The following is a 16,622-nucleotide window of genomic DNA, read 5'->3' as shown; positions in this document are numbered from 1 at the left end:
GCTGTGCCCCATCTTGCATTAGTGTGGTACATCTGTTGTAATTGATGAACAATTGATCCCTCACTCCATGGAGCCCCATAATCTCTTTACTGTCTGTATCATTTTGCCTTTCCCAGAAGATCAGAAAGTGGGAACCATACAGTTTGCTTAGAGTAGATTTTTCAAGTTGGCTTCTTTCACTTAGCATTACACATTTAAGTTTCTTCCATGTCTTTTTGTAGTTTGATAGTTCTTTTCTTTCTATCACTCAAGAATACTCCTTTGTGTGGAAGTACCACCGTTTGTTCATTCACCTATTGAGGGACACCGTGGGAGCTTCCAATTTTTGACTCAAAAAAGCCATTGGGTCAATGCCAACCCATGGGGATCCTATAAGACAGGGTAGAACTGATTCTGTGAGCTTAAGTAACTCTTTATGGGAGTAGAAAGTCCTGTATTTCTCCATCAGAGCAGCTGGTAGATTTGAACTGCTGACCTGGAGGAGAACAGTCTAATATAGAACCACTAAGTCCCCAGGGCTCCTAGCCAATTTTTTAAAACAATTCTGAATAAAGCTGCTACAAATAATTTGGATACAGGATTTTGTGTGTGTGTGGACATAAATTTTCATTTCATTTGAATGATTACTTAGCACAATTTAAGTACGCTTCTCATTGAAGAATAATTTACATAACAATAAGTGTATATGACATAATTGTAAAAGTCCTATGTGTAAAAATCCAAGAATTTTCACACAATGAACAGATCCAGGACATAGATCAAGAAATAGAACATTAGCAGAATGTCAGCCCAAACCTCAGTCAATCAGATTTGCAATCTGTGGGCTCACGAAAGTGTGGGTTTAAAAAAATTTTTTTTGATAATTTTATTGGGGGCTCGTACAATGCATATCACAATCCATACATACATCCATTGTGTCAAGCACATTTGTACATTTGTTGCCATCATTCTTAGAACATTTGCTTTCTACTTGGGGCTCACGAAAGTTTGACCTCGCTGAAAGACCAGGTCAACAGCCGGAGAAAAGACGTAGAACTGCAGGTGGCGCCATCCTGGCAACCTGGCTCCAGGCTGGACTTCCAACGGCATAGATTGACTTCACTTGTCATAAAATTGCTATAGATGGAATTGTGTCAATTGGTTAATTACGCACTGTATTGCTCCTTGCTAGTGGCCACACAACTTTCCTTTTGTTCTTGGTTTGCAGTATGTGAACAGATGTTTAATGGAGTGTATTTGTACCTTTGACCCAACGTCCAGCAATGTGGGTGTTAATTTACAGCTCATTGACAGATATATCAAAGGTAAGTTTTCACCAGCGTGCGGTCTAACTCAAGATCCAAAGCAATAAAATAACAGTAGCAGGTCAGGGGTTTTTAATGGAAATAAAGCAAAGGGTTCTTAATTTCATTTTTGAAGAAAAAACAAGTTGTGATTAGTAATGTTCTAAAAAGAGGGACATTGTCTAAGTATAGTGAATTCCCCAAAGGCAATGTCTGAGTCACACACAGGAGAATTCAAGAGCACATCATCCACGGCGCACGTATTGACTCGCTGTGGAGTGTTCATTAAGAAGCTGAAGAAAGGTTGTGGTGAGGAGGGCAAGGAGCAAACTTCAGAACTAAAGATAGTACAGCGTGAGTCTGCACAGACTAGTCATGTAGGCATTTCTGAAGAGATTCAACAGTGATGTCCCTGAGCTGGAGAGAGCCGTAAACTTTCTGCCACAGGGCTCAGCCACAGGTACCGGTGTCTGTACACAAGTACAGCTTCCTCCACTGCTGTGTCCTCTCACCAGTGGCCTCGCGCAGTGTATATGAGTGCCCAGTCAAGAACAAATTTAAATTTGCTTTCTCCTTTGTTCCTTGAGAAAAGTCATTGGGAAAAGGGCCCTGTGGAAATTGCTCCTTTAATCTCTCATCTTAGCCCCAACTCCCTGTGGAGACTCTGGCCCGGGTCAGAACGGGCGAGCACCAGAAAGACGCCTTGGACAGGAGGAAGGCAAAGGCAACCTAAGGAAAGACACCCACACTCTTTGGGGTACGGTGGGAAGGAGCATGGGCCAGGGTCCTGGCAGAGTGCTGAGGCAAGGCGAGCGGGGTGAAGGAGAGGGAGGTCTTCCGGTCTGAGCAGGCGGAGCCACTTCCGGGAGTTTGGACATGCTAGAAAACTGGGAGAACATAAAATTAAAGTTAGCATGAGTTAATGTGGGCCGTGAGTGGGGTGAGTGATGATCAGAATGCCAGTTGGAAATAGGACTTTGACCGGAGCTCTGAGTGGATTCATAGGGGCCTCTGGATTCATAGATGTAACATCTCTTAAGAAACCATTTAAGGGAAATAAAGATAGCAGCAAATCTCCTCCCCAACCCCCAAATTAATAAGAAGGTTCTAAAATTCAGAGATTCCTACACGTACTCATTGGAGCCCAGGTTGCAGAGTGGGTTACAAGTCGGGCTGCTAACCACAAGGTCAGCGGTTCTAGCCCACCAGCTGTCCCATGCGAGAAAGAAATGGCTTTCTGTTCCCATCAAGATTTACAGTCTTGGAAACCCAAAGGAACCGTTCTACTCTGCCCGAAAGGGTTGCTTGCTTTGAGTTGGAATCCACTTGATGGAAGTGAAGTTTGTTGGTTTGTTTTGGGCTATATTTGCTCACTGGGACTTAAAAATGCAGGGGGGAAATGTTTTCTACACCATTGCCTCTAACCTGCCTAACGGGCAGGCTCAGCCCCACCTATTACATCTTTTCTCTCTGCAGTGAATTTAGTCCCCACCCTGGGTGACCCTGGTACACAGTGGTTAGGCATTGGGCTGCTAACTGAAAGGTTAGTGGTTCAAACCCACCAGCCACCCCACAGGAGAGAGATGAGGCTGTCTGCTTCGGTAGAGATTTCTAGCCTCAGGGACCCAAGGAAGCAGTTTTACTCTGTCCTACAGGGATGCAATGAGTCAGAATCGACGTGATGGCAGTGGTTTTGTGGGTTTTGATGTGTGATGTCTAATTGATAACCCCCCCCCCCCCAGCCCTTGGCCCTGAGCCAGACCATGCTGCCAGCGGCTCGTGTGTTGTTTGAGATTGATGCTTCCACCAGTGTCCAGTCCAACCGCTCTGTCAAAGGGGAACGGGGTGTGTACAGGAATCGGTTCTCTGCCTTCAGTAAGCCCAGCTCCAGCAGCTGGAGAGCTGGGAAGCCATCCCCTATGGCATTATCCCAAGGTCTCAGTGGGATCTCTGCAGGCTCCAGCTCCAATTTGCCAGTCAGAACAACCTTCTGAAATCACCCACCGCTCCTTTGTTTCAGGACACACTAACATTTCTCTTTCTCCGCTGACCTCTGCTTTGGACTAGCGTTGCTGCGCTGACTTGACCTCCAGTGTTGGCCACCACTTTGTTTTCCAGCAGTGCCCTCCAGTGGCAGGAATGTCTATTGCAGCTCATAGAATCCACTGGCCTGGAAACCCGTAGTATTATTGAATCTGCAGCGATCAAGAAAATTCAGAAGCCACCCACTCTCTTTCAGCTCTGGTTGTAGAAAGAAATTCGAAACTCTCTAGGGAGGACGCAGGTTGAAATCAAAGTTAGCATGAGTAGTGTTAATGTGCATTCTGTAGGGCCCCTTCTTGTGGGCGCAGGAGCAGGACAACCTGCTGCTCAGAGTTTACCCAAGATTTCTGTCAACCTTCAGACAGACAGACAAACTCGCTGCCATCGAGTTCTTTGTTTATCCCTGTATTATACTGCTCATCACATTTGTATTATTTCTTTTTGTTACTAGTTCCTTATCTTTCAAAGACAAAGACAAGAACATTTTCCCCACTGTCTTCCAGACCCAGAACAACGTCTTAGGTGATACGCTTTTAGTTTATATCTTCAATGAGTGAGTGTAGCTAGAACCAAACCAAGCTCACTGCCATCGAGTTGATTCCGACTCCTAGTGACCCTATAGGACAGGGTAGAACTGCCCCTGTGGGTTTCTGAGACTGTAACTCTTTATGGACGCAAAATGACCAGCTTTCTCGTGAGGAACACCTGGTGGTTTTGAACTGCTGAACTTGCAGTTAGCAGCCCGACATGTAATCGTCTATGTCGCCAGGGCTCCTGGGAAAAGGGGAGGAAATGAGGAGTCTGTGAAAACAAGTAGAAGGAAAATCAGGGGACATCGTCTCCTGGAAGTCAAATATGAAAGTGTTTCAAGGAGAAATGAGTGATGAGACATGCTGACAGGTCAAGTCAAGTAAGGACTGAGAATTGACTGTTGAATTTACCAATAGCGTCCACTGTGCACAGACAAGAGCACTCTTGATTGAGAGATGGAGGGGGAAACCTAACTGAAGTACGCTTATGAGATAAAGGATGAAAGGCAATTCTTTGGCAGTTTGGCTGCAAAGAGGAGCAAAGAAATGAAAGCGGAGATAGAATAAAAAATTTTGTTTAAGACAGGGGAGATGATAGGCCTGGTCCTGATGAGAATCGTCCTGAAGAAAGCAAAGTGCTGACAATGTCGAAGAAGCACAAACACTCCCTGGGGCAGCATGTTCAAGAAAAGTATCACAGGACTTTCGTTTATATTGACTTTATCTTATTGTTGCCTACCTTCTATTTTTAATAATTTATAAACGAGTATATACCTATTAAGACTCAGGCTCATAATAGTTCATGGATGGAATGGTCAGTAGTGTTTGGAACCCATTGCTTCGACCGTAATTTCTTGTAAAGATGAATTGATGTCAACTCACACATGCTTTATACAGAAATTATGCTTTCAATAAGAATGAACTGATGATAACTGCAAGAACACAGGGTTTAGCTTGTAACAGACTTCCATCCGAGCTTTGATAACTCGAGGAAAAAAGCATTTTTTAATCTCATCAGTTAGCACTGATTCAGTCCTGATAAGGCTCTACAGTGCCTGTGGACCACGATTCAATTATTGCTGTTAAGTGCCATCGAGTCAGTTCCTACCCTAGCAACCCAGGTTCAACAGCCCGAAACCCCGCCGGCCCCGCACCGTTCTCACGACTGTTCTTATGTCTGAGTCCATCGATGCAGCCAGGGCGTCCATCCATCGCATCTAGGGCCTTCCTCTTTACTTGAAAGCAGCGGCTCTCAACCTGCGGGTCTCAACCCCTTTGGGGGTCGAACGACCCTTTCACAGGGTTTGCCTAAGGCCATCGGAAAACACATAAATATTTCACAATAGATAATTACAATATTGTTTTTGTGATGAATCATTCTGCTTTGATTGTGTTCAATTAAGTTCAATTTGCAACAATGAAAATACATCCTGAATAGCAGCTATTTACATGATGATTCATAACAGAAGCAAAATTACAGTTATGAAGTAGCAATGAAAATAATTTTATGGGGGTCACCGTCACATGAGGAGCTGTATGAAAGGGCAGTGGCATTAGGAAGGTTGAGGACCACTAAGTAAAGGCTGCCCCTTTACTTTACCTAGCATGTGAAATACTCATTAAGCTCCAGTAAAATATACTTGCCCAGCTGCCATGGCAGCGAAGTTCCTAAGTGGTGCAAATGACTGATGTACTCAGCTGCTAACTGAAAGGTGAGAGGTTCAAGTCAACTCAGAAGCACCTTGGAAGTGAGACCTGCTCATCTACTCCTGAAATTCCGCCCCTGGAAGCACTAGGAGCAGTCTGCTCTGACATACGTGGGGCTCCCAGAGGTCAGAATCAATGCAGGTGCACCTGCTTCCAGAGTGTGGCAGACAGGACTTCTGTCTACATCAAATCGGACTGGAATTCACACACCGCACACACACACACTCTGAACCATGAATGGGGTACATCAAAAGGTACTGCTTGTAGGGTTTTAATTCGTACCTGCGTGGGTTGAATCCAAACAACGTGTGGGGTAGCATCCCTGGGAACAGTGTATGGCTGCAGACAAATTCAGCCAGACATTTGACTTCGTCTCCTCAGGGTGCCTTTCAAAAATAGGACACTTTGTGTCATGAGAAAAAAAATTATTTGGAGGTCAGGGCTAACATAAAATTTTTATTAAAACTCAAGTGGATGTCTTCCCAAATCGTGGAAGCTTTGAACTACATTGACAGGTTCAAACATGTTAAGGAATGTCAGGAAGTCCTCAAAGATGAGCCGAGAGAGAAAAGACTGCCAATGTCGACAACTGAAAAACCTCTGGCCGAAGTCAAGGAGCTGGTGGAGAGGACCTCAGAATAACCATCGATGCAGTAACTACTGGCGTGAGGGTCAGTTCGGCATTCCCAACTTTAAGCAACCTCTGCAAGCGCTCAGCGAATGGTCGGCTTCCTGGGTGCCAAAGCATTGCCTGGTGGTCAGTAGCTCAAAGAGCTGGTCTTCCCATCCGTCTGACAGCAAGATGAAAGCGAATGAAGATGATTCGACGGAGTAATAGAACAACAATAATAATAAATAATAACCACAGATGAATCTTGGACTCACCAATATGATCAAGGTCCAAACAGTGGCCTCGAAGAGGATCTGCTGGTCCTAGCGAATTCAAGGCAGGAAGGTTAGCTCAGAACGTTCTGGGGGTTCGTTTTTAGAAATCCAAAGTGGTAATTTTAATAGCTTTTCCTCAAAGAGCACAGGACAATCCCAAGGCTCGTTATGAAGAACGTTTAAGGAAACTGAAAATGGCCTTGGTGAGGATAAAGCCAGCAAAGGCGTGCCAAGGAATGCTTGTTCCCACCCTGGCAATGCGCCCGCTCTTGCTGGGAGCGTAGCCAGATGGCCCTACAGGAATTCATTGGGAAACCTACCCATCCGCCAGCTCTCTGCCATCGAGGTTATTTCGATTCAGAAGGGCCCTGGAGGGCAGGGTAGAATGATCCCTATGGATTGCTGCGACTGTCACTCTTAAGGAGCAGAAAGCCTCATCTTTTTCCTGAGGAGCAGCTGGTGTGAACTGCTGACCTTGCCGTTAGCCGCCCAGTGCTTAACCACTGTGCCACCAGGACTCTGCCTGCTCCTTCAGAATGGTTTTTGTTTACCAAACTCAAGGAACACTGAAAAGGAGCCTCGTGTGGGTCGCCTGCGGATCCCCGAACTGCCATTTTGAAGAGATGTGAACTGAAGAGTACAGAATTCTTTGGGAAGGATTGTCGTCAGGTGCCAGCGAGTCGGTTGTGACTCATAGCAGCCCTCTGTACAACAGAACAGAACACTGCCCGGCCCTCTGCCATCCTCATCATTGTTCCTGATTGAATCCATGGCTGCAGCTACGCTGTCAATCAGTTTTGCAAAGGGCTGTGATGTGCTTTTCCCGGGACTGGCCTCTCCCAACAACAGTCCAAAGTACGTGAAGAAAGTGTGCCCATCCTTCCTTCACGGCGCATGCTGGTTGTACTTCTTCCAAGGCAGATTGGCTTGCTCTTTGAGCAGGCCATGGTGCTGTCGAGTCTTTCTGGGAGAACCACCGTTCAAAGGCGTTCCTTCTTCGGACTGCCTTAGTCCGTGTCCAACTTCCACATGGGCAGGAGGCCATTGCAAAGACACTGGCTTGGGTCAGGCACAACTTAGCATCAAATTAGCATTCTTGCTTTTCACCCATTTAAAGAGGTCTTGCGCAGCAGATTTATCCAATGCGATGCCGCCATTTGATGTCTTGTTGCTTCTGTGAGTGTTGATTGTGGATCCAGACAAGACTATCTCCTTGACAATTTCACTTTTCTCCATTTATCATGATGTCACTCTATTGGTCCGTTTGTGAGGATTGGAGTCTTCTGCATATCACAGGTTGTTAATAAGCCTCCCTCTAATCCTGATGCCACATGCTTCTTCATATAAGTCAGTTTCTCTGATTATTTGCTCAACATATGGATTAAATAAGTATAAGGAGAAGATACAACCCTACCGCACACCTTTCATAATTTTTAACTATGCAGTATTCCCCTGTTCTGTTCCCACTGCCTCTTACAAATTCCACAGGAGCACAATAAAATGTTAAAGAATTTCCATTCTTCTGAAGACTATCCATCATTTGGCATGGTCCACACAGTTGAATGATTTGGCGTAGTCAGTAAAACACAAGTATTCTCTGCTTTCAGCCCGGATCCATCTGACATCAGCAATAATGTCCCTTGTTCCACGTACTCTTCTGAATCCGGTCTTAACATCTGGAGGTTTCTTTTCAATGTATTGCTGCAACCGTGGTTGAATGATCTTCAGTACAAATTTACTGACCTGTGCTATCAATAGTATTGTTATATCACCTGGGCATTCTGCTCAGTCACCTTTTTTTGGAATGGGTACGAATATAGACCTCTTGCGGTCAGATGGCCCTGTGGCTGCCTTCTAAATTTCATGGCATAGACTAGGGACCATTCCAGTGCCTCATCTGCGTGTTGACACATTTAAATTAGTATTCTGTCAATTCCTGGAGCCTGGTTTTTGGCTAATGCTGTCAGTGCAGCTTGGATGTCTTCCTTCAGCACTATTGGTTCTTGTTCATAAGTTACCTCCTAAAATGGTGAAATGGTAGGATGTCAACCAGTTCTTGGGGGCACACTGCCTGTTTATATTCTTTCCATCTTCTTTGGGCGTTTCCTGCATCAATTATTAGTCTGCCTACAGAATCTTTCAATGTTGCAGTTCAAAGATTGAATGTTTTCTTTAGTTCTTTTTGGTTAAAATATGCTTCTTTTCCAGGAAGGATTAGAAAGACAGAAATAACCTTCAGAAGAAAATGCTGTCTTCTGAAGTATATGGGCCTAAATGGACGATGTGTGGAGAAAATAATAGCTCCACATTTTCGTATAATAAATATTTCTATGATTTTTGTAGCAATGCTTTTTTATTTACCCTAATATGAGAAGGCTTCAAAAATTGTGGAAATTTTTCATTTTCTTTCAACAGCCCCCCCCCCCGCCGCTTTTTCCCTGGAAGTGTTTGCCACTCCCTCTCACAATGTTGCCTGGAGTCCCTTTGTATGGACCAATAAGTTAAAAGAGCTCATGATGAGGGTCAGAAACATTCTGAAATGCTAATTGCTACCCACAGATCTTGGGTTAATTTCTAGTTGAAAAGAGCGGTTACACTTTAGCATTCCAACTTGAAGTTTAAATACTTCGTTCATTTTTGCTTTGCCCATTTTTACTAATTGTCTGTAATCCTCAAAGGTGTTAGCTTAATTAATCGAGTGCTCAAGCAGGGATCCATAAATGGAGTTTTAATTTAGACATATGGTATACTAGCCCAGGGTTTCCAGGATCGTGAATTCCCTCTATGATTAAGCATTTGATTAAACTAGAACCTATAAAAATATCATCATCATAATCATGTTTCTGGAGGAGAATGCGCCCTGGTTGCGCGGCAGTTAAGCGTTCAGCAGCTAACCCAATCGGTTTAAACCCGCCAGCCTCCCTCCGCAAAGTTACCACCTTTGTGGCGCGAGGTCTAAAGGGGGTGCAGACCTGACAGCAGTGAGTTTGGTTTCAGATTCAAAGGCTGAACCAGCAATTCTTTGGAGCTTCAATGTGTCCTGATCATGCATTACCGCCTTTGCCCTCGCAAAGCAAAAGGTAGAAAAGCAGTCGCAGCGGTACCCTCTGCGCTGTGTGGAGTCTGCGCCGGCGCACCTGCCAAGAGCCAGCCTGTGCCACCACGAGGGGGCAGTGTGTGACAGTGATGGGGAGCGCACCTGCGGGCCAGGCGACCTGGCAGAAGACGCCTTAGACAGGTTGACGCGTCAGTCTCCATGGGAAAGAGCGGGAGACAGGAACCACCGCCCAGACAGGTTCGGAGCCTCTATCTCGGGGTTGTCATCAGGGGCTACCTAGAGACCCCCCCACTCCGTGTCTTTGAATCACCATGGAGACGGATGACTTGCTTATAAAGGTTGCCCAGAGGGGCCTGTTGACCTGGATGTTCAGAGATGAGAACGCAGCAGCGGGCTTCCGGCACAAAGCTCTTAATGAAGCTTCCAAAAGGGCAGGATAAAAGCAGCGAAGAAAACAGCAGGGCTGTTACTACTACGAAAATTAGGTTTAGGAGTGTCCCAGGGTAAACTTTCATTTAGATTAGTAAAATTGCAATACCAATAAAGATAAAGTACCCTTTAGAAGCCTACAGCATTTACTTTGTAAAGGTTCCTGGAAACTAATTAATACAAAGAGGGATCAATTATAATAAGTGCACCCTCCACGTCTTAAGTATGAGTGAATATGTTGATTAGTTTCGAATTGCTCATAAAATGAGATGAATTGGGTTTTGTTAATGTGCTCATTATGGCCATCTGTTTTTATTCTTACTCCTAATTGTCTCTAATGTTCTGACCTATAATCTGAAAAGACATTTAGTATCTGAAACTCTGAATTCAATTATTTCATAATTTAATGTTGTTTAAATCCAACATTTATTGGACACTTAACCGTTGAGTGAGGAAAGACAGTGTCTGTGTGTGTGTGTGTGTGTGTGTGTGTGTGTGTGTGTAGAGAGAATTTCAGAAAATTAATTGTACCCACCTGTCTCATAGTCCGTGTCAAATACAAAGGGAGGTTTGAGAATATTGGCCACATTTCAGGTGGTTTTCTGACTCTCTGTAGGACCAGGGAAACCAGAGGAAGGCAAAACCTAGTTCTAGAAAATCCTGTTCCCTCCAGTTGCAAGAAAACAGGGAAATCAAATATGTTCTGTTTTGTAGGCAGGAGAAATTCTAACAGATATCCATGAATGACATAAATGTCATTATTGTTACTGAGTTACTGTGCGGAAGACTCTATATTTAAACACCCTGTTCAAGTATAACTTAAAGTGTTTGTCATTTGACTCAGCATCAATGTATCGGTCCAGGAAGCACTGTTAGACTATAGAAGTAACAAAAATGAAGAAGACATAAACCTCGGGGTGGGAGCTCCTGAAAAGAAGGGAGGTGATTAGCATTTCTTGGAACATCTACTCTGTGAGAGATCTTTGTGTACCTTTTTAATGAGACCTCATAACAACTCCAGAATATCGAGCCTATTTCCAGGGAGAGGAAGCCGAGGCTCAGTGATTCAGTGACATGCTCAAGATCACAAAACAAGTTGGGAGAGAGTCAAGCTTTGAGTTGAGATCTGTCTGATATCCTCTTGCCAGTGTACCATCTTATCTTAATATTATTTATCATTGACTCGTGGGCTGGGGGTCTGGGGGGAGTCACTCAGAACAATGACAGCTTAACAGTTTGCAACTGAACGAACTAAATCTACGATGCTCTGATTATATATTTTAAAATAAACTTTAAGTAGGGAATATTTCAAACATAGATAAGTAGGGATGAACCCTGTGTAGTCATCGCCCAAGCTGCCTTCTTCATCGAACAGGAACACGGACAGGCAGTATTTCACTCTGTTGTTCACAGGGTCGCTTTGAGTGGGACCCCGCAACGGCACCGAACAGCAGCCATAGTTCAGTCAGACGACTGAAACATTTGTGCCGTTCTACCCCTGGTCAATCCTAGTCTCTTTTCTTCCACCCTAAATATATGCTGTTATAAATGTGACGTTTATCAGTCTCCTGCATGATCTTTATTTTTAACTTTTACTGCATGCTTGTGATTCCATAGACATTCTAATTGTTTCTCAAGGAGTCGCACGCTTCTAAAATCACAGGTGTATTACTCCACAACTTATTTTTTGGTACTCAACAAGATGGCTTGGGGACCTATCCTTGATGAAAATTCTAGACCTTTCATCGTTAACTTCATGATGTGACTATAACAAATTATATCTATTTCCCTGTTATATATTTTTAAAAGAGATCTTGCTAATGGTTTCAACTTAGGCCATATCTGAGAAACTTTGGGCAGCACCCTGAAACTTCTTGTTTTAACCATGGTAAGACATAATAATGAAACTTTTGTGTTTTTTTTCCTTTTCTCTGGGTACAGCTCATTCCCGAATTGAAGTATGGAATTTTGGTCAGACTGTCATTGAATACCTCTATCATTGGACACACATCTGTTCAGCCCTAATAGAGCTAAACAAAAAACTGGCTAGTAGACCGCCATTGCCCTCCAAGACTGACTCCTATGTGTATTCCAAGATGCCAGGGAAAGACTAATGGGATTGCCACAGTTTTTGCCATGTACAGTGTTGTTTGCTCACTAGAGCATGTTTTCCCTGGGAAGGAGTGCCACGCAGACATCTTAGGCTCCCAGAGCCTTACGTCAGCACTTTCGAACACCAAGAGGGCTGTCAAAGAAGAAATGTGACATCAAGAGTTTCTTGTTAAGGCCGCCATCGCCACATGCATTTAAGCATAGAGTATATGTAAAAATCGCCTCTGAGTTTGAACTTTGTATCTGCCATAGAGTTAGGATGATTATAGTTAAATTCTCTTAAAGGCACAAAGTAATGAGAGGAGAGAAACGACAGAGGATTTAGGGGAGGAAATGACAGGTTTTTACCCTGACTACCAAGTAATAAAAAGTCTAAGAAGTGAACTGGGAATGGTTTGGTAATTTTTTAAAGATTTATCTGAGCATCACATTCCCCCCACCCTCCTACTCCTTTCATCCTGGTCCACTTGCCTTGACAACTTAAAAGCCATTTTAATGCACAAAGTCTTATGGGAAACATCTGCCCATGACTCCTGGTAGGGTGGGGGTGAGGGTGGGTGGGGGTGGGTGGCGGAGAACACACCTTTTATAGTGGCAAAAATCTCTCAAGTTCAAGAACTGCAAAAAGAATTTCTGTTTGTTGAAAGCTTATTATTACAGCAAATTTTACTGCTCTGTGGCAAGATTTCATCTTTGCAATATGCTATCTGATGACAGAGTCCATTTTTAATAACATTTTGGGAAATTAAACTTCATTTTCTTTATTTGGTTGACAAAAATGTGATGTGTCCCCAGTATCTTACATTGGAGATTGGAGATCCCGTTTTAACCTCTTCTGATAAGATGGCAGTGTCATTACCAGCGCTCATTCCTCAGATGATCACGTGCCAGCTTTGACCTACAAGCCCATTTCCTAGTGGAAGGAAGGCTCTGCAGGGCCCTTGAAGTAATGTTTCTAGGAACAATGTTCTTAAAGATATTAAATTGATAGGCACATAGCCTGGTGGTTTAGAAATAAGCTCATAAAGAGTTTGCTTATGGAGCAAAAGATTCAACAGAATGCTACTTTTAAAACGACCCGTATTAGCATGGGACTCACTTTTCCTATGTGGCATCTAGCTTAGTGATAGCAAATACTACATATTTGCATACGGCTTTAATTTGTTGGAAGTGTTTTCCCACAGTAACACATTGGATTTTTCCAATAACCTATAAGGTATACCAAAACCAAACCCACTGCCATCAAGTCAATGGTGATGCATGGCAACCCCCTGTGGCTTTCTGAGACTATAACTGTTTATGGGAGTAGAAAGTCCAGTCTTTCTCCCAAGTTGCTGCTGGTCATTTCAAACTGCTGACCGTGTGAATCATAGCCCAACATGTAACCACTACACCCCCAGGCCTCCTGCATAAGAAACACAGTCCAGGTAATATTATCCCCAAAGACCGAGTGAATTGCCCAGGTTACAGTAGCTAGCATGAGGAAGGATGGTGGACCTAGCACCTGTAAGTTCTAATTTCTGGTTACTACCCGTGTTGGAACTCCAGACTTCTCACTAACACTTTCTAGCCTTCTTTTTTAACCAGGAAGAGGTTGTTCATACATGATGAAAAATCAAAATGTGGATAATGAATTTGACTGTTGGTATTGCCTTCTAAGAAGTCCAGGATGCACTGTAGGCACTGGCCAAAACAAGGCTCCAGAAACCGAGGGAATACCAATGATGATGCTCCAACAAATGGAGGCAGTGCTGGAAGTGCTCACACATCCATGTGGAGAAGTTTGGATGACAGCTACCTGGCCAACTGACCAGAAGAGATCCATATTTGTGCCCATTCCAAAGAAAAGTGGTCCAATGGAATGCAGAAATTGTCTAATAATATCATTTGTTGACCAAAATTCAATGTCAAATCAACTGCCATTACTGAGATTCCAACTCTTTAATATCGCACACAAGTAAAATGTTGCTGGCGATAATTTAGAAATAGTTACAGCAGTACTTAACAGGGAGCTGCTGGAAGCTCAAGCTGGATTCAAAAGGGGACATGGAACAGGGATATCATTGCTGATGTCAGCTGAATCTTAGTTGAAAGAGAATATAAGGAAGATGTTTGGCTTGACACGATTGAACTATGGAATGACGTACTTATCAACTACAAATTAATAATTAAAATGTTATAAATAACTTTATTGGGGTCTCTTACAGCTTTTATAACAATCTATACAATAATTGTATCAAATATTTTTGTACATATCATTTTCAAACATTTTTTTCTACTTGAGCCCTTGGTATCAACTTTTTCCTTCCTCCCCTCGCTCCCATGCCCGTGAATCCTTGATAAATTACAAATTACTATTTTCATAATACCATCTGGTCTCTCCCTTCACCCATGTTTCTGCTATTCATCTCCCTCAGGGTCAAGGGGTAGTACGTCAATCATTGTTATCAGTTCCCTCCACTTGTCCCTACCCTCATGGTATCACTACTCCCATTATTGTTCCTGAGGGGTCTATCTGTCCTGGATTCCATGGGTCGAGAGCTCTTATCTGTACCAGTGTGCTTGCTCTGGTCTAGCTGGATTTGTAAGGTAGAACTGGAGTCATGATAGTGGGGGAATAATAAATTTTGTAAAAGATGTTTGCCTGTATTTTATTGGCTATGTAAAGGCATTTGACGGTGTGAATCATAAAAATTATGGATAACATTGTGAAAGTGGGATTCCAGAAAAATTCATTGTGCTCATGCAGAAGCTAGCCCAAGAGGCAGTTGTTCAAACAGATCAAGACGATACTGCGTGGTTTAAAATCAGGAAGGTGTGCATCTGGGCTGTATCATCGCTGTGTAGGAGTCCTGGTGGTGTAGTGGTTAAGTGTTGGGCTGTGATCGCATGGTCAGCAGTTCAAAACCACCAGCAGTTCCTCAGGAGAAAAGACTGGGCTTCCTACTCCCGTAAACCGTTACAGCCTCACAAAGCCACAGGGGGTCCTATGACTCAGCATTGACTCCTTGGCAGGGAGAGACAGTCTGGATGTGGGGCAAATCAGCTGAACTAAATATCGCTGCACTACATGAAGAACATGGCGTCGGATTGAAGGCTGGAGACAAGCAAATGACACAACTTTGGATGAAACCAAAGCAGACTCATAGCACTTACTGATGAAGACCAAAGACTATAGCCAAAATTCTCACAATGGGATCCATCCTCCTGATAAAGAGCAAACTGAAATTGTCAAGGACTTCCTTTGTACCTGGAGCCGCAATCAACGCCCAAAGAGCAGTAGTCAAGAAACCAAACCCTGGGCAAACTGCCTGCAACAGAGCGCTTTAAGGCAGTGGTTCTCTACCTGTGGGTCACGACCCCTTTGGGGTTTAAACGACCCTTTCACAGGCATAGTCGAAAACCATCAGAAAACACATTTCTGATGATCTTAGGAACCCGAGACACTGCTCCTCTATCTGTCTCCAGCCAGGTCTGCCCACATGCAGACAGGCCCACATACGAGTACCCGGCAAGAAGACTGTTAGCCACACTACACCATTTTTCAAGACAAAATGTCATTGATTTGTCATTAAAAATAAATATTTCACAATATATAATTATATATTGTTTTTGTGACGAATCACTGTGTTTTAATGATGTTCAATTTGTAACCATGAAAATACATCCTGCAAAGCAGATATGAACATGATAATCCAAATAGTAGCAAAATTACAGTGATGAAGTAGCAAGGAAAATAATGTTACGGTTTGGAGTCACCACAACATGAGGAGCTGTGTGAAAGGGTAAGGTATTAAGAAGATCCCTTTCAGGTGACACCTGGCCCACGTCATGGTATTTTTCAATCACCTCACACGCATGCAAAAGCTGGACAATGAATAAGGAAGACCAGAGAAGAATGTGTGCCTTGGGATTCAGTGAAGAGTATCAACTACTCCGTGGACCACCAGAATGAACAAATCTGTTAGAAGCACAGCCAGGATGCTCCTTAGAAGGAAGGATGACACAGCTTATCTCATGCACTTCAGACGTGCCATCAGGAGGGCCCGGTCCCCCAAGAAGGGCATCATGATTGGTAAGGAGAGGACCCTCAATGAGCTGCATGGACACAATGACTGAACCAATAGGCTCAGAGTCCAATGAGGGTCAGGATGGCTCATCACTGGTGCCGTTTCTTTCTGTGCGAGACAAGGTCCCTGTGAGCTGGAACCCACTTGACAGCACCTATAACAACACCACAGTGCTGGTGATGGCTGAACTTGGAGAATTTGCATCAATTTATTTAACTTGCATATACTTCAGAAACTTGGACTTGACTCATTGCTGTTTTGGGTTTTTAATGACGTATGTAAGCCAGCGGTTCTCAACCTGTGGGTTGCGACCCCCTTGGGGGTCGAACAACCCTTTCACAATCGTCTGATTCATAACAGGAACAAAATGACAGTGATGAGGTAGCAACAAAAATGTTATGGTTGGGGGGGTCACCACCACATGAGGAACTTATGAAAGGGTCACGGCATGAGGAAGGTGGAGAACCTCTGATGTAGACCATCCCAACCACTCTCCTTGGTTCAG

At 43.7% G+C, this 16,622-nt stretch overlaps 1 protein-coding gene across 1 annotated transcript in view; it reads left to right on the top strand.

Moving 5' to 3' along the window:
* EFCAB5 (EF-hand calcium binding domain 5) overlaps window positions 1–12,049 on the top strand; it is a 127,338-nt gene extending 115,289 nt beyond the window's left edge. The window contains exons 23-24 of the mRNA XM_075559611.1: window positions 1,208–1,304; window positions 11,877–12,049. Of these exons, the coding sequence (XP_075415726.1) occupies window positions 1,208–1,304; window positions 11,877–12,049 (270 nt within the window). The remainder of the gene's footprint in view (window positions 1–1,207; window positions 1,305–11,876) is intronic.
* The last annotated feature ends 4,573 nt before the right edge of the window (window positions 12,050–16,622 follow it).

This window comes from Tenrec ecaudatus, chromosome 10, assembly GCF_050624435.1.
Source record: "Tenrec ecaudatus isolate mTenEca1 chromosome 10, mTenEca1.hap1, whole genome shotgun sequence".
NCBI lineage: Eukaryota > Metazoa > Chordata > Mammalia > Afrosoricida > Tenrecidae > Tenrec > Tenrec ecaudatus.
Note: the sequence above shows the minus strand (reverse complement) of the source record. Positions and strands in the feature narration are given on the sequence as shown.